At 43.1% G+C, this 21,490-nt stretch overlaps 2 protein-coding genes across 3 annotated transcripts in view; one reads left to right on the forward strand and one right to left on the reverse strand.

Annotated features, from left to right (window-relative positions):
• Nucleotides 1–11,827, reverse strand: part of LOC129823775 (receptor-interacting serine/threonine-protein kinase 2-like) — a 24,903-nt gene extending 13,076 nt beyond the window's left edge. The window contains exons 1-6 of the mRNA XM_055882743.1: nucleotides 11,631–11,827; nucleotides 10,618–10,771; nucleotides 8,179–8,334; nucleotides 7,450–7,607; nucleotides 2,560–2,609; nucleotides 2,021–2,182 (exon numbers count right to left, since the gene is read on the reverse strand). Coding sequence (XP_055738718.1) covers nucleotides 2,021–2,182; nucleotides 2,560–2,609; nucleotides 7,450–7,607; nucleotides 8,179–8,334; nucleotides 10,618–10,771; nucleotides 11,631–11,827 — 877 coding nt within the window. The remainder of the gene's footprint in view (nucleotides 1–2,020; nucleotides 2,183–2,559; nucleotides 2,610–7,449; nucleotides 7,608–8,178; nucleotides 8,335–10,617; nucleotides 10,772–11,630) is intronic.
• Nucleotides 11,196–21,490, forward strand: LOC129823776 (sorting nexin-16-like). Of its 2 annotated transcripts, XM_055882744.1 has the most exons (10): nucleotides 11,196–11,293; nucleotides 11,644–11,734; nucleotides 14,363–14,470; nucleotides 14,572–14,914; nucleotides 16,438–16,524; nucleotides 19,303–19,451; nucleotides 19,646–19,715; nucleotides 20,108–20,244; nucleotides 20,512–20,706; nucleotides 20,977–21,490. In XM_055882744.1, the coding sequence occupies exons 4-10, from the start codon at nucleotides 14,588–14,590 to the stop codon at nucleotides 21,074–21,076; spliced, it is 1,065 nt and encodes a 354-aa protein (XP_055738719.1). In that variant the 5' UTR covers nucleotides 11,196–11,293; nucleotides 11,644–11,734; nucleotides 14,363–14,470; nucleotides 14,572–14,587; the 3' UTR covers nucleotides 21,077–21,490. The 2 variants fall into 2 exon arrangements, with proteins under 2 accessions (XP_055738719.1, XP_055738720.1); XM_055882745.1 differs by lacking the exons at nucleotides 11,196–11,293; nucleotides 11,644–11,734 and having other exon boundaries at nucleotides 12,476–14,470; nucleotides 14,575–14,914.

Raw genomic sequence — 21,490 nt, forward strand, 5'->3', positions numbered from 1 at the left:
CTTTCAAATGACCAAGAACAGACAAACATTCAGATAGGATGCTGGGGATCATTTGAATGAAGAACATAAGAGGGCAACAATAGTTTAGCATAGTTTCAGACATAACTCTTGAGCGAGCTACATGATATTGAGCATGAAGTCACCCATGTGTCCCACACAAATGTACCCAAGTGGCCGAATTGGTACAGTGATACAGTTTGAAGCAAATAACTATATACAAAATACATAAATGCTATTCTAACCCCCCCCCCCCCCCCCCCCCCCCCCAATAAAAAAAACTAAACAAGGGTAACTATTTACACATGTTCTATTTACAATATTGTGAAGACCCTCAGTCCTCTACACAAGATTGTGCTGCTGGTACCATGGCCCATAGCAGTCTCTTTCTGCTGTAAAGCATAGGGTTACTGAACAAGTGGTGCAGGTGATGGGGCATTTCCTGTGACAAAGGGCACAACGACGCCTCCCTACTGTGCCCTTTTTGCCCTGGGGCACATTCATGCCTGCAGAGATGAGTTTGGGCAGGTGAACACCACTGGTTGAAGGAGCAGAAGGGACAGAGGTAGAGGGGACAGAAGGTGATGCAGTGAACTTGCTGTAGCTAGCAAGCTCCTGGATGAGCAGCTTTCTGAAGGCTAGCTCTGAGATGGGGGGGGCTGTCCACAGCTCTTAGCCATTTCCTTCTGGAGGATGAAGGCATTCACCACAGCAATGTCGATGAAATGATAGAAAAATGTCTTGTACCATTTCATGGTCTTGTGGAGAACATTGTAGTAACCTATCAGTGCTTGTGACAGGTCCACACCTCCCATGCCCTTGTTGTAATCCTTTATGGCTGCAGGAATTGGTACATTTTTGGTGGTCCATGCTCCGGTACTGTCTTTCACACGCCTTATGGCGTGATCGCCACTGAAGGACTTGTGGATAGTTGTGCACATGACCACCTCTCTGGTATCCATCCACTTCACAAAGAGCCATCTTCACGGATCCATCTCATGGTACCCCGCTCAGGCTTGTTGTTCACCTGTCTTTGGAAAGTTGTTGCTTCCTAAGTGGACAGTTTGATTTCACAGAAGTGTGATTGACTTGGAGTTACATTGTGTTGTTTAAGTGTTCCCTTTATTTTTTTGAGCAGTATATATATATATATATATATAGATATAAGAAGATTAATCTTTCAGCGACGCTAGTTTTGACTCCCAGGCGGAAGACATGTTTCTGCACGGAGAGGATGCCATGCTGGACTGGTAAGTTCTAATGCTAATGTCGTTGTTTGAATATCAAATATTATTCATTTGAGATTTTTGGGGAGATATTCTTATTTTATTTGCAATATATACAAATATCATCAGTAATGAAATGTGTAAAGTACACATTGGCTATACTGTGTGTGTGTTATATATTTTTTTACATTTATTTTACATAAACATGGAATGGAACAGCACTTCACCATAGTGATTATGTTCCCTGTACTCATATATATATATATGAGTGCTAGTAATACTTGTGTGTGGAAAATGCTAGTAATACTTGTGTGCCGTAAAGCCTTTTTGAAATCTGACAGTGGCTGGATTAACAAGAACTTAAACTTTTAAATGATGTAAGATATATGTATTTACATAAATGTTTAATATTACGAATGGTGTATTTAGAATTTTAGAGCTCTGCAATTTCACCGGATGTTGGCCTGGTGGGACGGTAGCTTCCCACCTACCCCAGAGAGGTTTTAAGGGAGGTTTCTGTGCCAAGTAAAAAGATAAGGTCAGAATGGCATCCGTCTGGGTCAGTAAAGGTTACTGTGAGGTAAGATGAAAGGTGAAGGGTGATCTCTTACTGAGAGGCTATGAGTAGAAGTCCCCATTAGGCACAGATCCAGAATCAGCTTATTTTTCCCAAATCCTAACCATAAACATTTGTGGCAGGAAAGCGCCAAACTGCTCTGAGATCTGTGTCTAGGGGCAACTTCAGCCTATGTGAAGGTAACGAGTTGAGGTCAAAGGTTAGAGGTTATGTCTCTTACGGAGGAAGGATTGCCGTTCGTCTGGGTTAGCGGTCCAGCCGAAAGTCATGAGGTTGATGAGTGTCTCCCTGCTGGGGATGTCCCCTGGCAGACAGTCCAGGCCTGTTTCCGGACGTGCCCCCCGCAGCACGCTGAACATGATCTGCATGGGGTTGGTCGCCTCTGTACAGAAATACAAATGCTCACTCAGTTTTTTACTTCTGAATGAAGGTTTAATTTAATATCACTTGCGTCTGGAAATCCCACCGCTGCCTCCAACTATAATTGGACTTAGTTTTTTCCTATTTTCGAGCATGCAGAGGACCATAAAGGTTAACTCATAAGTATGGTATATGTCACTGACTACAAACACAGTAAGGTCATGTGGCTAATCTAATGTGTACGTATAGCTGACAACATTTATTTTGAATGAAGTTATACGATTCCATAAAAGTGAGATTAACATCCATAAAAAACACATATTGCTTTTACAAACATTCCATACTGCATTCCAACAGTAAAAAAATAAATAACAAATAAACATCTAAACCTTAAATTACCTTCAAATGGTATCCTCCTGGCCAGCACCTCCCACATAATGATAGCATAACTAAAATGGGAACATAAAAAAAACAACAGCTTTATTTGACCCACAGTTAGAATAGCAGCCTCTGGGGAGAAAAAAATATATTGATGTCAGATGAGCATTCCCCTCCAAAGGGAGGTCTAATACTAAAAATCAGTCATGAATCTCATTTCCTCAGTCGTACACAAAAGGCCAATACACTTCCCAGTGGCGGCATGACTCGTTCATGATGACAGTCTACTGCCCAGAAGCCCCAGTGAATCAGTCAGAGGTTAGGGGAACTTGAAGGGCTAGTCTCATATCTCTTTTCAGCATTTCCCTTTGTGACATCTTCACTGAAACAAGGGGTTCCTATAAGGGGGTGTTCATCTAGAAAGGGCAAGCACCCTAGAGACGCTCACTGAGATCAATGAAATTGAAACTTAACATAAAGTACTTCGCCGTTTTCTCGATTTACCTTAGGCTAAATACTACACTTGCCTTGAAATACAATCTTCTATTAAATAGCAACTGAACATGATAAGCAACTTCTCCTTTTGAAAACGGCCTGTGGCATCGATATGAGTCAGACATTTATTCTGGTGTCAGAATTGACTACAAAGTCTAAATAGGATAATTTGCCATAGTCTCATCCAAAACTGAGATTTGCGAGATAATTAAGAAATAATGGTATGTCATGGAATTAAGGGTACCGTAACAGTTTTTCAATCCTGCCCACAGCACCCAAGTAATCATCAATTCAGAAAGCAGCTGCATGCAACCCAATCATAATGCCCATGGTACATTTTATTTGACATCTCTATGGGGTTAGTTAGGGACCATCAGTAAATTACACAATGTACATGGGACAATATTTTTAAAAATGTCAATAGCTACAAATTTCAATTACTTAAAAACCTCAAACCAACTAAATTGGAGAAATCCATATACAAATATTGAACGCATTTAATGAGACAACTAAAAAGGTGTGCAACGTGAAAATATTGTCCCATTTACATTGTGCAATTTATTGACGGTCCTTAACTAGCCCCAGACAGGCTATCCAAAGTCAAACCAACTTTGCCACGGACGCACACCGGCCGGCTGAAGCTAATTGGCGAAAGAAGTTGGCTAGCTTGCTACAGTAGCTAGTTTAGGCTACTTCCAGACACAAGACCTGGTTAGACTGTTTCAAGTTATCTAAAAAAGGGTGATGTACTAACTGTGTACCATTTTGGCAGAGTGAAGTAAAAATGCTTCCCACATTCGAACACACACGAGACACCAACATCAAAGCACGAATCCAAAACCCACATCTCGTTCGCAGTTTCATTTCTTAATGAAGATAATTTAAACCGAGGCTAAAAATCAGGAAGTTCAGCCCCCTTTAAAGTTATGTGAAAAATGTCCCGCTGGGCTGACACTTCTGCTACTCCCTTTGAAAAATGATAGGCGAGGAATGTTGTAGAAACTAATTGTGTATTTGAGGTAGATCCCCACAGAAATATGCATGTGTGTGTGTTGGGAGTGTCAGTTTAGTGTGTGTGTGTGAGTGTGTGGGTAGAGTCCAGTGAGTGTGTGGGTAGAGTCCAGTGAGTGTGTGGGTAGAGTCCAGTGAGTGTGCAGAGCCGGTGCAAGAGAGTCAGTGCATTAAAAAAAGCCATTTGATTAACTGTTCAGCAATCTTATGGCTTGGCGGTACAAGCTGTTCAGGAGCCTTTCGGTCCCAAACGTGACGCTCTGGTACCGCTTGCCGTGCTGTATGAGAGAACAGTCTATAACTAGAGTGGCTGGAGTGTTTGACAACTTTTAGGGTATTCCTCTGACACTGCCTGGTATAGAGGCCCTGGAAGATAGGGAGCTCGGACCCAGTGATGTACTGGGCCGTACACACTACCTTCTGTAGCGTCTTATTATCGGATGCCAAGCAGTTGCCATACCAAGTGCTGATGCAGCCAATCAAGATGCTTTCAATGGTGTAACTGTAGAACTTTTTAAGGATCTGAGGGCCCATGCCAAATCTGTTCAGTCTCCTGAGGGGGAATAGGCTTTGTCATGCCCTATTCATGTCTATTGGGTGTGATTGGACCATGATAGGTGATGTGGACATTGAGGAACTTGAAGCTCTCGACCCGCTCCACTACAGCCCGGTCGATGTGAATGGAGGCGTGCTCGGCCCTTCCGTTTCCTGAAGAACACTATCAGCTCTTTAGTCTTGCTGACATTAAGGGAGGTTGTTCTCCTGGCACCATACTACCAGGTCTCTTGACCTGACCAGGCCTACCACCGGTGTCGTCAGCAAACTTAATGATGGTGTTGGAGTCGTGCGCGGACACATAGTCATGGGTGAACAGGGAGTACAGGAGGGGGCTAGGCACACACCCCTGAGACCCTCGTTTTGAGGGTCAGCGTGGCAGATGTTTCGTACCCTCACCACCTGGGGGCAGCCCATCATGGATTCTGGACTCCCTAACCAGACGGAGGTGTTTAGTCCCAAGGTCCTTAGCTTGAAGGGCACTATGGTGTTGAACGCTGAGCTGTAGTCAATGAAAAGCATTCTCATGGAGGTGTTCTTTTTGTCCAGGTGGGAAAGGGAAGTGTGGAATTTAATGGAGATTACGTCATCTGTGGATCTATTGGGCGGTATGCGAATTGGAATGGGTCCAGGGTGTCTGGGACAATTGATGTGAGCCACAACTAGCCTTTCAAAGCATTTCATGGCTACAGATGTTGAGTACTATAAGGCGACAGTCATTTAAACAGGTTACCTTGGCGATCTTGGGCACATGGACTATGGTGGTCTGCTTGAAACATGTAGGTATTACAGACTGGGTCAGGGAGAGATTGAAAATGTCAGTGAAAACACTTGCCAGCTGGGTCAGTGCATGCTCTGAGTACGCATCCTGGTAATGGTTCTGGCCCTGTGGACTTGTGAATGTTAGCCTGCTTAAAAAGTTCTTACATCTGCTACAGAGATCTTGACCACACAGTCATCTAAAGCAGCTGGTGCTCTCATGCATGGTTCAGTGTTGCTTGCCTCAAACCAAGCATAGAAGGCATTTAGCTCGTCTGGTAGGCTCGCGTCACTGGGCAGCTCGCTGCTGGGTTTCCCTTTGTAGTTCGTGATAGTTTGCAAGCCCTGCCACATTCGACGAGTGTCAGTGCCGGTGTAAAAGGATTCAGTCTTAGTTCTGTATTGACGCTTTGTCTGTTTAATGGTTCATCGGAGGGCGTATCGGAATGTCTTATAAGCATCCGGATTGGTGTCCCGCTCCTTGAAAAGGGGCAGCCTTTAGCTCAGTGTGGATGTTGCCTGTAATTCATGGCTTCTGATTGGGATATGTATGTGCGGTCACTGTGGGTGATGTCGTCGATGCATTTATTAATGAATTAGGTGACTGATGGGATAAACTCCTCATTGCCATTGGATGAATCCTGGAACATATTCCAGTCTGTGCTAGCAAAACAGTCCTGTAGCTTAGCATCCGCTTTAAAAAAAACTGTTGTAAAAACTGTTGGTAAATAGTATGGCCTACAGCTTATCATGAGGTATTCTAACTCAGGTGAGCAGAACCATGAGACATCCGTAATATTAGAGATTGTGCACCAGCTGTTAACAGAGACACACACCACCCCCCTTGAGTTGACCCGACGATGCCATTCTGTCCAGCTAATGTATAGAAAAACCTACTATATTTATATTTTGTTCAGCCACGACTCTGAAAAACATAGGATATTACAGTTCTTCAGATCACGTTGATAGGATAGTCTCGAATGGAGCTTGTCCAATTTATATTCCAGTGATTGTATGTTTGCCAATAGAACGAACGGAGGGTAGAGGCAGTTTATTCACTTGCCGATGTAGTCTCGGCGGGTATCCCGTACGCCGACCTCTATAACACCGCCTCTTCCTTTTTCGATTGTCGGGAATTTGGGCCTGGTCCGGGATGAGCAGTATGTACTTCGCCGCCAACTCATTGAAGTAGAAATCCTCATCCAAATCGAGGTTAGTGATCGGTTTTCTGATGTCCAGAAGCTCTTTTCGGTCATAGGAAATGATAACGGAAACATTATGCACAAAAAAAGTTACGATCAGCACAACAACCCAACAAAAAAAAAATTGCACAATTGGCCAGGAGCCCGTAAAACGTCTGCTATTCCCCCCTGCGCCATTCTTCTATTCATTCCGGCTTTGATGCCAAGGGAATGGTCTGTTGGTGGCGGCACATGTTACAGAAATAGTCAAATAATATTGGATTAATGTCATTGTTTATTTCAAGGTATGTCTTTATTTTTGCTGAACTGCCTGTTTGTGTTATCCATTATATATGGATTTACTGCTGCTAGTAGTAGCAGCTTTCAGGTTAGCATGTGGCTAGCTATAGCTACCAATAGCCAACAACAGAGTTTTAGCCAGTTTGGTCATAGACGTTCAATGTATATTATAATAGAAAATGTTCATCTTGATTTTGTGTAACAGTAGGAGAAATGCTGAACTGCTAATAAGTGATGTGTTTCAAGGCTGCTAGTGGTTAGCTAGTAGGGGGGAGCCAGGGGTGGAAAAGGGGCTATGCTAAGAGCCTAAACGCTGTATTGTGATCAAACGTTTTTAGCTGATACAGAATAAAGAAATCACAGGATTTAGTCAGATGATAAATTGGCTTTAGACTTTTTAGAGGCCCTTTAAGATAGGTGTCTGAACCTAGCTAAAGTATGTTAATATTATTCATGGCTTACTAGGTTGCCTGGATGCCATATCACTTTGGGCTTTAGCATAGTGCTCGGTTGTTCATTGTCATGCCATGCATATAGCAGAGGGGCCGGCTAAAGCACAAACAGATCTGGCCAGGTCCTATAACTCAAAACCTGGTTCTTGTTGGCTCACCTGTACATGTCGTGTTTGGCGTCTGCCCTGCGGCTCTTGGAGGGTTCATAAGCCTCGGGTGGCATGTAGATGACGGTGCCCCCCATCTCAGGTGGCTTGGATCCTGACCCTTTACTGATGGACAGCTGACGCCACTTAGACAGGCCAAAATCTGCTATCTGGACATAACAAGGACAACTGGGTTTTGAGAGCAGGATTTTGCAACGAAAAGTGAAAATTCTTATTGGACAGGTAGTACCTCCCTGTTTTACTCAGTTTTCAAACATTTTCTCCATTCAAGTATACAACCCTGAACTTCCAAGGAGACATTTATCATCAGAGACATTCAAATATGTAGGACTCAGGGAAATTCGAAAATTCAGTTTATTTATACACAACCAAAATTAATCTGGGCCATTACGACTTTAGTCAGTTAAAAGCCTCATATTAATGCTTGAAGCTTAATAGGGGCAGATGAAGATTAGATTGGTTCATGCATGAGGGTTGAGCTGAATGATGGAGAGCTGATTCATATTTAATCCTCTCCTGCCCCCGTTTTCAGTGGACCAAACAGTTTAATTGGAACCATGAATACTTCACGGTCATATTAAATGTAAGACAAATTGCCTTTGCCTTAGCAAACAAAATCAAATGTTGTCACATGCTTTATAAAACAACAGGTGTCGACTAACAGTGATTCAGGGGACTATATAATATGAAAACTGCTAAGACAGAGGTTGACACACACACCTTGACATGAAACTCTCCGTCGAGCAGAATGTTCTGCGTCTTGAGGTCGTGGTGCAGGAGGGGTGGGGTCATGTTGTGTAGGAAGTTAACCCCTAGAGCTATCTCGTACAGGACACGCAGCCTCAACGACCAGGCCAGCAGGGGGTACATGGTCTTCTACAGAGTGTGGGAGGAGAGAAGGGAAAGTACTACCAGTAGCTCGCAGCCCACCTAAGAGTAACTCGCCAAACAATTCTGAAAGTTCTTGACATTTTCAAATGTTCTACCGCAAACTGTCATAAACAAATCTCACAAGTATCAGACACCACAAGCTCCCAGCTACTATCTAATAAATGCCACATTGACATTATCCCATTCCTGGTTGGCCACCATTTGCTTAAATTGCCAAACCTAACACAATATCTGCCAATTAATTTCCAGCAATATTGCCCGTCTGTCTGTGTGATGTGCACGCGTATCACTTTGTGTAGCCAGTTGATGCGATAACCGTCTTGTGGTGTGACAGAAATACTTTCCCCAAAACATTCTCAATTAAAATGTTAACTGCAAAGTAGGCTTACCTGGCACAAGTATATCATGAGTAAGTACAGTGCATTCGGAAAGTATTTTCCACATTTTGTTACGTTACAGCCTTATTCTAAAATGGATTCGTTTTTTCCCCCTCATCAATCTACACAAAATACCCCATGACAAAGCAAAAACATGTTTGCAGTTTTTTTTAATTTTTTTTATTTTTTTAAGTTAAGGAAATAGCACATTTACCTAAGTATTCAGACCCTTTACTCAGTACTTTGTTGAAGCACCTTTGGCAGCGATTACAGCCTTGAATCTTCTTGGGTATGACGCTACAAGCTTGGCACACCTGTAATTGGGGAGTTTCTCCCATTCTTCTCTGCAGATCCTCTCAAGATCTGTCAGGTTGGAGGGGAAGCGTCGCTGCATAGCTATTTTCAGGTCTCTTCAGAGATGTTTGATCGGATTCAAGTCGGGGCTCGGGCTGGGCCACTCGAGGACATTCCCAAAGCCACTCCTGTGTGGTCTTGGCTGTGTGCTTACGGTCGTTGTCCGGTTGGAAAGTGAACCTTCGCCCCGGTCTGAGGTTCTGAGCAGATTTTTATCAAAGATCTCTGTACTTTGCTCTGTTCATCTTTCCCTCGATCCTGACTAGTCTTCCAGTCCCTGCCGCTGAAAAACATCCCCACAGCATGATGCTGCCACCACCATGCTTCTCCCTAGGGATGGTTCCAGGTTTCCTCTAGAAGTGACACTTGGCATTCAGGCCAAAGAGTTCCATCTTGGTTTCATCAGACCAGAGAATCTTGTTTCTCATGGTCTGAGAGTCCTTTAGGTGACTTTTGGCAAACTCCAAGCAGGCTGTTATGTGCCTTTTACTGAGGAGTGGCTTTTGTCTGGGCACTCTACCATATTGGCCTGAAAGGTAGAGTGCTGCAGAGATGGTTGTCCTTCTAGAAGGTTATCCCGTCTCCACAGAGGAACTCTGGAGCTCTGTCCCTGACGAAGACACTTCTCCGATTGCTCAGTTTGGTCAGGCGGCCAGCTCTAGGAAGAGTGTCGGTGATTCCACACTTCTTCCATTTAAGAATGAGGGAGGCCACTGTGTTCTTGGGGACCTTCAATACTACAGACATGTTTTGTTATCCATCCCCAGATCTGTGCCTCGACACAATCCTGTCTCGGAGTTCTAGGGACAATTCCATCAACCACAGGTGGACTCCAATCAAGTTGTAGAAACATCTCAAGAATGATCAATGGAAACATGATGCACCTGAGCTCAATTTCAAGACTCATAGCAAAGGGTCTGAATACTTATGTAAATAAGGTATGTTTTTTATGTTTGCTAATTTATTTTAAAAAATATCTAAAAAACTGTTTTCCCTTTGTCATTATGGGGTATTGTCTGTAGATGAGGACTTTTTAAAAATCAATTTTGGAATAAGGCTGTAACGTAACAAAATGTGGGAAAAGGGTCTGAATAGTTTCCAAATGCACTGTATATAATTTGTATCTATTATTTGCTATTTGCAAACTTTGGCATGAAATGAGCAGTAGCAGTACAGAACCATCGCTAGACTGACATTTATTGTGCCCACAGGAAAAGGAAACTCAAACAGCTACCTTCCACCAAATACATGCTCACAGGGGGAATGAGAAGAAATGGCAGTGCTAAGTATTGTGCTGACATCGCACCGCTCGCGTTTCAGTCATAGCGAGAGTATAGCAATCTGATACCAAAGCTTGAATGACATGCATCTTCATTCAAAATTATTGTGGGAAACACAGACTATGCCTATACACTGCTTCAAAATAGTTGTGGGTGAAGGAAATGAAAACCCCCTAGACTGGTATGGCAAGATTCTTGTGCCTCAGTCTCGACTCCCTAGTTTGAACAGGTACACTGTTCTTACTAACGGGGTGTACCTCGTGAAGCAGCTGATCCAGAGAGCCATTGCTCATGTACTCAGTGACGATGCAGAAGAACTCGGGCTCGTTGCACACGCCAAAGATTTGGATGATGTAGTTGAACCTGGCCTTGTGAAGCACCTCCGCCTCCTTCAGCAGGCAATTCCTCTCCCTGTAAACACAGTCATGATGAGAACATTTTGACATTAGTCATTCAAATGACACAGGAATTGATTTTCATATTGAATCTTTGTGTGTATAGAAAAAATAAGGTACATTTCTGAGTGATGGAAAACAGTGAAATTAATGTATTTTCTAATCAACTTGGCACATAGCCAAGAGGCTTGTAATATCTACTTCTCCTTGGCCCAATATTGGACTAGAGAGCCTAACTTCACTTCTGAGTCCAAGGACCTTACGTGTTCTATTTAAAAGGGCGAAATGCCTCGAAGCTAAATCCCTCTACTTTCATATCAAAATAATTTCACAAATGCAAAATACACACTTTTAACTTTTAACACAGTTGCAGCCGACAGTATTTTTTCCGTGACAAAAACGTTTGTGGCGTCTGTCTTACGTTTACACACAGATGTTCCGAGACGCAGAGAGTTAATTAGCAAAGGTCAGTTAGTCACGGTCTGTAAACAAACGCTGTAACATGGAAATGTGGCCGTGTGGGAACCCTATAAAAAAGGTGTGTATCAATTTAAACCTTTTGTTTTTTGTAAATGATTTATTGCTGACATGAAAGATATGGTTATTATGGTTACAAAACCATACCGCAAGCAACGCATGTTAATTATCCATGTCAATGCTCATATTTAGTGTCGGGGATATGAATGAAACTCCCCTGTACAGAAGACGTATTCGTCTAATGATTTATGTGTAACATAATGTACTGGAACTTTGAGTCATGATCATGGCCTATCTAGTCGATATATTCATCAAATCTGACAAGGCAATGATAGCTTGTAGTCAGATTAGATCTAATGGCATATAGTCGTACTTAATCTTGATTTGAACAAACATACCTTTCGCCAACAGGAGAATCCAATTTCAGACACTTGATGGCAACGGTGGTCCGCCAATCGCAATGCTGTGCCTTGAATACGGTTCCGAACCCACCTTTACTCAGGTAATGCAAGTCCGTCAATTTTTGATAAGGGATCACCGGTAGAGTGCTCGTGAGACTACAAAGGTTCACACAGCCCGTGTGCTGCTGCTCCATAATTATTGTGAACCTACAATAAGGACCTCTTGAAAATAGCTTGTCCTCCTCTGCCTAAAAGAGAAAGCGGAATTGAGAGTTCCTGTTCCCGACGCAACGAAAAGACCCTGGTGGCTTGACAGAGCCGAGTACAGATTCATAAATGTTCCATTAAAAGCTAGCTAGCTCACGTAATGACGTTTGACCTGCAGGTTTGATATAATGTGCTCGCGCTGCCAGTGTTAACGATTGCAACTGGACGTCGGAAAAAAAACTGTAACTTGAATTTTTGCTAACAAAAAAATGTTAGACTGTTCATTTCTATCAATGTGTCCAACTCTCTAGCGAGTAACGTTAGGGACGAACAACCACTCCACGCCAAAACAACTAGTGACTGATTTATACCGACACCGCATTGGGGCATATTCTTGATCCTGTAGAAGTCCGTCATTAGTTAGCTAGTAGCGTGCTACAAAATAACTGATTGATTTAAAATAGGCACAGCAATGTTTACATTTTACGTTTAGGTAGCTACGAAAGCGGTGGTTTCTGTGTCCGTTGTTGTAATTTTGTGAAGGCATAGGATGACAAGACCCTTCCGGGTTTCTTTTGAGTTACATTCAGGATCCGAACGTTATGGCGTTGTGATTGGGCTCGTTCGAGGGAACCACCTTTGTCAAGTCGCATTTCAAAGTGCGATACATTATGGGGATAAAAACGGTCCGATTTGCTCCTCACGTCGACTGCATGAATGTCACAACAACCATGTGATCAAAGGTCATGAAGTTTCGACTGCAATGTTCAGTTTTGTTTGACCCACGCGAACCAGCATTCATGTGGATATGGACAATTTAATGTGATATTTGAGGCTCTCTAGCAACAATTAAAAGTACAATGTACACACATATTTACAGTTTGTGAGTGTTTGATATGGAGGTTTGAGATATGTTTATTTCGAAATTACAAAGAAATACTTTATAAAACAATGGCAACACTGCCATGTTGCACTGAGCCCATCCACATCATTGTCCGACTTAATCAATCAAATTTATTTATATAGCCCATGTCACAAAGTGCTGTACAGAAACTCAGCCTAAAACCCCAAACGACAAGCCATGCAGGCGTGGATGGCGCAGATGCAATTTTCCCCAGCTGTCCTTCTGGACTTTCTTCTGCAGTCGGTTGCTTCAGTCTTACCACTAAAACAAGCTCATCGACTCTTCAAAAAGGACCGCAACATTCTGGCACCATCTGAAGTACTTTGCCATAATTGGTTTCACGTGTCAAGTAGCAAATATATACCATCATATTTAATAACGCGACAAAAATGAAAGTAAAACACGAAAAAGACAAGTTGAAATATATAGGTTTTGCTGCCCATATTTTTACTTTGCGGTATCTTTGAATGCCTTTGCTGGGAAATTGGCATGGAGGGATTTAGACACGCCCACACGCGACAGTAGTTTTTTTGTGACCGCAGAGATACAATAAATATATGTAATATATTGTTGACAGTAAGAAAAGGGAAAGGGTCAGTTGTACAACTGAATGCAATCAACTGAAATGTGTCTTCCGCATTTAACCCAAACACATCCATGTCTGGTTTGTCATTGATAGTTTATCCCCCCCAAAAAACTAGTATACAAATTAGTTTTGGTGATTTTGATGATACATTTGTAAAGAGTTGATGGTTTTGCTTTTTGAGAGAGGACACTGGAACAAGATAGAAAACTCAAGCAAGCGGATTGTAGAATTTCCAATCTAGTAGGGAATTTCCCAGATATTTGAGTATCATGACGTGATTGTTTTCAATTAACTTTGAAGGACATGGGTCTCTACAAGGGGATTTTGCTCCAATGATGTTTGTGACCGATTGTGAAAGAGAAGTGCGCTTTTATGTCTAGTTTACGTGAGAGGGAACAAAATAAAATTGGGACACATCCACAGTTTCTAAACTAATGCCGCGTTCTTACGCTAGTCGGAACTAGGAATTGTCAAACTTGCTGTTTCGTAGAACGCGGCACGTGTATAGCTATAAATAGTTGCCATGTCGGAAATGTGCGAGTTTCTTAGTTCCGACTAGCACATGAACGCGGCATCATACTGTAGAGGCGTGAATTGTCAGACCTGTCCCACTGAATACAGAGGGCAATTCAACATATTTTATGCCCAGTTGGGTGCGTCTTTGCATAAACTAGCTAAATGGAGAGAAAAAATTAAAGTTGGCCAAAATGTAATGATTTTGATCTAATAATTATTTTGTGAACACTCAAAGTAGGCTACAATAAAATCATCGAGTGACAAATAAACCTATTTGCGTCGGATATTCACACTTTGAACGTTCTAATATGCTCGGCAGGAATGATCATGTTTACGTTAGCATATCCGTCTGCCCATGTCCGGAAGGGGTCATTTTCCGTCTTGTTCCGCTAGGATAATGCGGGAAGGGAGTGATTGACAATGCAGATGTTCTGTCCATAAACTTCATCTGGTATGCATTCGTCGGTGATTCCAGAGAATCTGACTGGAATTTCTTAGTTTCTTTATCATCTACAGCTGTCAGGCATGCGGAGTATCTTCTCCGGTCTGGCCAGTATCCACATCTCCTTCTCCAAATCAGAGCAATTCGTTTCTAAATAGCCAGGGATAGGCTACATACAGTATGTGAGTATCCAAATATCTCTCTTTCTCTCTCTCTCTCTCGAACAGATAATGGATCACAATGTAACAACTAAAGCTCCTGTTTCTCTGCTTTATTATTCAAGAAGGTAAAGAGGTAAGATGGCCACCCCCTTTGTCCCAGTGCCTGTCCCCATGGAACGGACCCCGACCTGGCCCAAGAGGACCTCCCCCCAGGGAATTATCTCTAGCTCTGGCTTTTCACCTCCTGGAAAGTCCCCCTGGGTGAAGGCCACTGGGTCCTGGGGGGCCACGGTAGCCTGTCCGAGCCTCCCCCAGGCGTGTTCCAGCCCCGAGGGGTACAGGACATCCAGAGGAGGGGAGCAGGGGTCGATCGAGGAGGATGGTACTCTAGGGGACAGTTGGGAGAGGCCCCTCACCCCTACCCTGCTGGGCTATGAGGTCATGGAGGAGAGGGCAAAGTTCACGGTAAGGAGTCACCCATATGATTAATTGATTGTAATTCTATGATCACACCTTATTTGATTAAACAAATTAGTTGAAGCTGGAACTAAAAATCCTGCACACATGATGTCAGGGAACTTGGTTTAAAAGTTCCATCCATGTTTCAAGTTTCCATTAGTTATTAAATGGTAGTTACTGTAGTATGCAGCATTTTGTTTTAAAGAGTTATAGCTTTGCCACTGTTGGAGGCACATTTAAAAATCATCATCCCATCTGGTTAAATTCCATATGATTTTGTGACTGCCTCTATCATGTGTGTTCGCATTCATGGAAAAGGCTGAACTAATAGTGTGTGTGTGTGTGTGTGTGTGTGTGTGTGTGTGTGTGTGTGTGTGTGTGTGTGTGTGTGTGATGAGCATCTGTTGTTAAATTACCAGAGATAGACAACCAGTCACAAGGAAGTGACTCTGTGGAGTGTGATTCAGTTAGGTAGGGTCGCTGTATTTTATTCTTACAACCACAATCTCCTTTTAGAAAGATTGATGCAGCTTTGTAATTTCTATCTTCCTTTTCAGATATATACAGTGGGGAGAACAAGTATTTGATACACTGCTGATTTTGCAGGTTTTCCTACTTACAAAGCATGTAGAGGTCTGTAATTTTTTTTCATAGGTCCACTTCAACTGTGAGAGACGGAATCTAAAACAAAAATCCAGAAAATCACATTGTATGATTTTTAAGTAATTAAAATGCAAATTAATTACTTAAAAATCATACAATGTGATTTTCTGGATTTTTGTTTTAGATTCCGTCTCTTACAGTTGAAGTGTACCTATGATAAAAATTACAGACCTCTACATGCTTTGTAAGTAGGAAAACCTGCAAAATCGGCAGTGTATCAAATACTTGTTCTCCCCACTGTATGTATATATATATATATCTTTTTTTTTAAATGGCATCAGATACTGTGTTTTTGTGTGTAGTTGGCTTGGTTTTATAACACACTCACTAAAGTAGTATCTAAAGATTAGTTGTGCTGAGAGATACAATGAGTGTCTGATAAGAGTATACCTTTAACAGAACTGAGCAAAGATTGTGTTATGGCTGTGGTTACTTACATCCATGTCTTTGTGTGTATACAGCAGAGTTGCCCAACTGGCAGCCCACGGGCCAAAGTGGTTTTTGGCCCCCCACGCTTTCTATTTAAATTGTTTTTGTTTGTCCTGCTGTCATTTTTTTATTGTTGGACATAAAAGACAGTAAAAACACCAGGAAATCATCTCGAAGTAATTTCAGAAATCTGTTCCCAAGTATTCCCACACATAATAGGGAGACACACAATCATATACAAATTGAAATTATGATGTTATGGTCAAACATTAGATCTGTTTGGGCTTCTTTCGCTCAATTTTCAGTCTACAAATGATTTGTAATTATGTTCCTGCCCCCCCGACCATCCGCTCAAGAACAAATTGTCCCGTCGCTATTGATGATCCCTGGCATAAAGTATATGATACAAAAATAACATGGTCTATTTTTCACTCCAGGTGTATAAAATCTTGGTGAGAAGGAATGAGGAAGAGAACTGGGTGATCTTCAGAAGGTACACAGACTTCGCCAGACTCAACGATAAGGTGAGGTCCTGCAGCAGACACCAGGGCTCAATTCTGAGTAGCCCCTTCCACTGGATGAACTGCCCATTCTATTTCTATCAAGTCAAATTGTATTTGTCACATGCGCTGAATACAACAGTTGTAGACCTTACAGTGAAATGCTTACTTACAACCCTTAACCAACAATGCAGTTTTAAGAAAATACCCCCCAAAAAGTAAGAGATAAGAAATAATTAAAGAGCAGCAGTAAATAACAATAGCGGGGCTATATACAGGGGGTACCGGTACAGAGTCAATGTGCGGGGGCACCGGTGTCGAGGTAATTGAGGTAATATGTACATGTAGGTAGAGTTATTAAAGTGACTATGCATTGATAAGATAATAACAGAGAGTAGCAGCAGCATAGAAGGGGGGGGGGGGGGGGCAATGCAAATCGTCTGGGTAGCCATTTGATTAGCTGTTCAGGATTCTTATGGTTTGGGGCTAGAAGCTGTTAAGAAGTCTTTTGGACCTAGACTTGGTGCTCCGGTACCGCTTGCCCTGCGTTAGCAGAGAAAACAGTCTATGACTAGGGTGGCTTTAGTCTTTGACAATTTTTTAGGGCCTTCCTCTGACACCGCCTGGGATAGAGTTCCTGGATGGCAGGAAGCTTGGCCCCAGTGATGTACTGGGCCATTCACACTACCCTCTGTAGTGCCTTGTGGTCGGAGGCCGAGCAGTTGTCATAGCAGGCAGTGATGCAACCCGTCAGGATGCTCTCGATGGTGCAGCTGTAAAACCCTTTGAGGATCTGAGGACCCATGCCAAATCTTTTCAGTCTCCTGAGGGGGAATAGGTTTTGTAGTGCTCTCTTCACGACTGTCTTGGTGTGCTTGGACCATGTTAGTTTGTTGGTGATGTGGACGCCAAGGAACTTGAAGCTCTCAACCTGCTCCACTGCAGCCTCGTCGACGAGAATGGGTGCGTGCTCAGTCCTCCTTTTCTGTTGTCCACAATCATCTCCTTTGTCTTGATCACGTTGAGGGAGAGGTTGTTGTCCTTGCACCACACGGTCTGGTCACTGACCTCTTCCCTAAAGGCTGTCTCATCGTTGTCGGTGATAAGGCTGTTGTGTCGTCGACCAAGGTTATGACGGTGTTGGAGTCGTGATCAGGCCTACCACTGTTGCGTCACCGGCAAACTTAATGATGGTGTTGGAGTCGTGCCTGGCCGTGCAGTCATGAGTGAATAGGGAGTACAGGAGGGGACTGAGCACGCACCCCCGACGGGACCCCGTAATGGGATCAGCATTGCGGATGTGTTGTTACCTACCCTTACAGTCTAGGGACAGCCTGTCAGGAAGTCCAGGATCCAGTTGCAGAGGGAGGTGTTTAGTCCCAGGGTCCTTAGCTTAGTGATGAGCTTTGAGGGCACTATGGTGTTGAACACTGAGCTGTAATCAATGAATAGCATTCTCACATACACTATTGTTCAAAAGTTTGGGGTCACTAAAGAAAAGCACATTTTTGGTCCATTTAAAATAACATCAAATTGATCAGAAATACAGTGTAAACATTTTTATTAATGTTGTAAATGACTATTGCAGCTGGAAATGGCAGATAATAAAAAAAAAAATGAAGATTGCATCATCTGTGATCTGTTGGGGCTGTATGCACATTGGAGTGGGTCTTGGGTTTCTGGGATAATGGTGTTGATGTGAGCCATGACCAGCCTTTCAAAGCATTTCATGGCTACAGACGTGAGTGCTACTGGTCGGTAGTCATTTAGGCAGGTTACCTTAGGGTTCTTGGGCACAGGGACTATGGTGGTCTGCTTGAAACATGTTGGTATTACAGACTCGGACAGGGAGAGGTTGAAAATGTCAGTGAAGACACTTGCCAGTTGGTCAGCGCAAGCTCACAGTACACGTCCTGGTTTTCCGTCTGACCCTGCGGCCTTGTGAATGTTGACCTGTTTAAAGGTCTTACTCGCAGCGGAGAGCATGATCACTCAGTTGTCCGGAATAGCCTATGCTCTCATGCATGTTTCAGTGTTACTTGCCTCAAAGCGAGCATATAAGTATTTTAGCTCGTCTGGTAGGCTTGTGTCACTGGGCAGCTCTTGGCTGTGCTTCCCTTTGTAGTTTGTAATAGTTTGCAAGCCCTGCCACATCCGACGAGCGTCTGAGCCGGTGTGGTACGATTCAATCTTCGTCCTGTATTGAAGCTTTTCCTTTTTGATGGTTCGTCGGAGGGCATAGCGGGATTTCTTATAAGTTTCCGGGTTAGAGTCCCGCTCCTTGAAAGTGGCAGCTCTACCCTTTAGCTCAGTGCAAATGTTGCCTGTAATCCATGGCTTCTGGTTGGGTTATTTACGTACAGTCACTGTGGGGACACGACTTCATCGATGCACTTATTGATGAAGCCAGTGACTGATGTGGTGTACTTCTCAATGCCATTGGAAGAATCCCGGAACATATTTCAGTCTGTGCTAGCAAAACGGTCCTGTAGTTTAGCATCTGCTTCATCTGACCACTTTTTTATAGACCGAGTCACTGGTGATTCCTGCTTTAATTTTTGCATGTAAGCAGGAATCAGGAGGATAGAATTATGGTCAAATTTGCCAAATGGAGGGTGAGGGAGAGCTTTGTATTTGTCTCTGTGTGGCTCCCTGTGACTAATTTAATTATGCCAAATCAAGGGCCAAATTGGTGAGATCAAACGAGGCGATAAATAAAATCAACTTGACACAATCCAACTTGAGGGAGCAATTTATGTGAATAAAATATTGAACTGCTCTCTCTCTGTGTTTTTCTCTCAGCTAAAGGAGTTATTTCCCAGGTTCAGACTATCCCTGCCACCCAAGCGCTGGTTCAAGGACAACTACGACATGGAGTTTCTGGAGGAGAGACAGTTAGGCCTACAAGCGTTCCTACAGAACCTCATAGCACACAGAGATATCACCAACAGGTGGACTACAGCATTTCCTCTTGACCTTTATTTTATCCAGGGTTGTCTCACAACATGCCGTTTTCAAGAGAAATCAAGAGTGTGTCTTTTGTGTGTGTGTGTGTGTGTGTGTGTATCTGCAGTGAGTGCACATATCGTAATTATTTTGGAGGATGTCCATGTCATCTTTCTGACCTTTGACCTTTCCCCCACAGTGAAGCGGTCAGACAGTTCCTTTGTCTGGATGACCCGCCAGGCCCCTTTGACAGCCTGGAGGAGAGCAGGGTGAGCCATCTCTACAGTACATTTTATTATCATGAACCTTTTAATAATCCAGCTTAGTCTCATTGAGAACACATGTATTTTACTAGAGAGACCTGATCAAGATAGCAGACCTACCAAATACTTAGCTGGCTCCATGCTATGGTCTCGGAATGTCAATTGTGAATAATTGAAGCATTGTGTGGCAATCAGCATACTTCAACCAACTGAGCCAAATAGAACTAGGGTTGTGTTCATCAGGGCATATGACGGGAAATGTTATTAAGATTAAACAAAAATGAGCTTTTCTTATTGGACAAGTCTAGGTAGTTCCTCCTTGTTTTATTCTGTTTTCTTCCGTTTGGTGCCTCATGAACATAATCCAGGTTCTGTTATTGTGGTAATCTTGCTGACAGGCTTTCTGTGAGACGCTGGAGGAGACCAACCACCGTCTCCAGAGGGATCTGTCGGAGAAACAGCGAGAGATTGACTCTTTGAAAACAGCCCTGGACGAGAGACAGACCCACATTGGGCTCCTGGAGAAGAGAGTGAAGTGAGGATTTGTTCTTTCTTAGTGTCTGAAGACTGAGAAATCAGGCGATTGTGTGTTTGTGTGTCTGTTAAGGGTCCTGAGTTCTCATGGAAATAGCTAGATGTACTCCCCATCTCCCACATGATCTGACCACACGATCCAGTTGTGTGTGTGTGTGTGTGTATGTGTGTGTGTGTGTGTATCCCCTGTCTGTGAGCTTTTAGATGTATGTGTTGTGTGTATGTGTTTGTACAGTATGTGTGTTAACATGGTGTCCCTCTGTCTCAGTGGTAAGTCCCCCAGCCCAGAGGGCCTTACTCCGGAGAGCAGCAGACTATCAGCCCTAGGCAGTGAGAACAGCTCTGACACAGACACTGCCACAGACAGACACAGAGACACAGACGGAGAGGTGGACACATACACAGACAGGGGATCATCCACTGCATTGGAGGCTGACCAGGAGACATGTCCTGAAAGAAGAAGGTACCTCATTGACATCTTGTGTCTTTAGACACACATCCATCTCTCCTGTCCACAGAGCTACTTGTGCCAACCTGAGCTAGATGTTTTACAGGTTATCAGATCTGTAAATAATATTAAACTCCAATTAACAGATCCATATGATGTACAGATCACTGTTTACCTCCTCTCATGGAGACGTAATAGGATACTTCATCTATGTCTCTGTGCTTCATGATGTAACGGATGTTTAATTTGACCTCTGACCTTTTTACCCACTCTCTGTCAATCCAGCTCAGAAATCCAAAGGCTACTCAAGGGTCACGGGGCGTACTGGTCATCTGCGGCCATTGATTGTTCACCAGACGCTTTTATAAATTCAACAACTCCATAGAATGACGTGGAATTCTGCATTTGATTCTGACCTGGGACCTGGAAAAGTAGATGATTCCAAGATGGACTGATGATGAGCTACGAGTGAATAGACTTCATGTACAGATTCTTGCTTGTAGTGACTGCGTTAATGGGTGATTGAAGTTTTCATATAAGGTGTGTGTGGGGGGGGGGGGGGTTCTGTGTGTCTAAGGATTCCAGAAATATACTGTTTATGAGTATTGATTTCCAACACTTGTTCTGCTCTCATCTAATGCCTTGGTTGTATAATAATCAAGTGAAGATATACTGCAATATGTGTCTAACTGCCTTACATCAATCTCTTTTCTACCAAGCTAAGTACTGTAGTACTGTACTCAGGTTCGTACCTCCTCCCTGCGAAAAGCAATACTAATAAACTTGATTGATCTTAAAA

Source organism: Salvelinus fontinalis, chromosome 26 (genome assembly GCF_029448725.1).
Source record: "Salvelinus fontinalis isolate EN_2023a chromosome 26, ASM2944872v1, whole genome shotgun sequence".
Classification (NCBI taxonomy): domain Eukaryota; kingdom Metazoa; phylum Chordata; class Actinopteri; order Salmoniformes; family Salmonidae; genus Salvelinus; species Salvelinus fontinalis.

Bases quoted from the DNA above. Each gene is read 5' to 3' on its own strand.
- LOC129823776 (XM_055882744.1), top strand. From the start codon at position 14,588: ATGGCCACCCCCTTTGTCCCAGTGCCTGTCCCCATGGAACGGACCCCG. The intron at 14,915-16,437 runs GTAAGGAGTCAC...TTTTCACTCCAG, and splicing joins AGGAGAGGGCAAAGTTCACG to GTGTATAAAATCTTGGTGAG. The intron at 19,716-20,107 runs GTGAGCCATCTC...TCTTGCTGACAG, and splicing joins ACAGCCTGGAGGAGAGCAGG to GCTTTCTGTGAGACGCTGGA.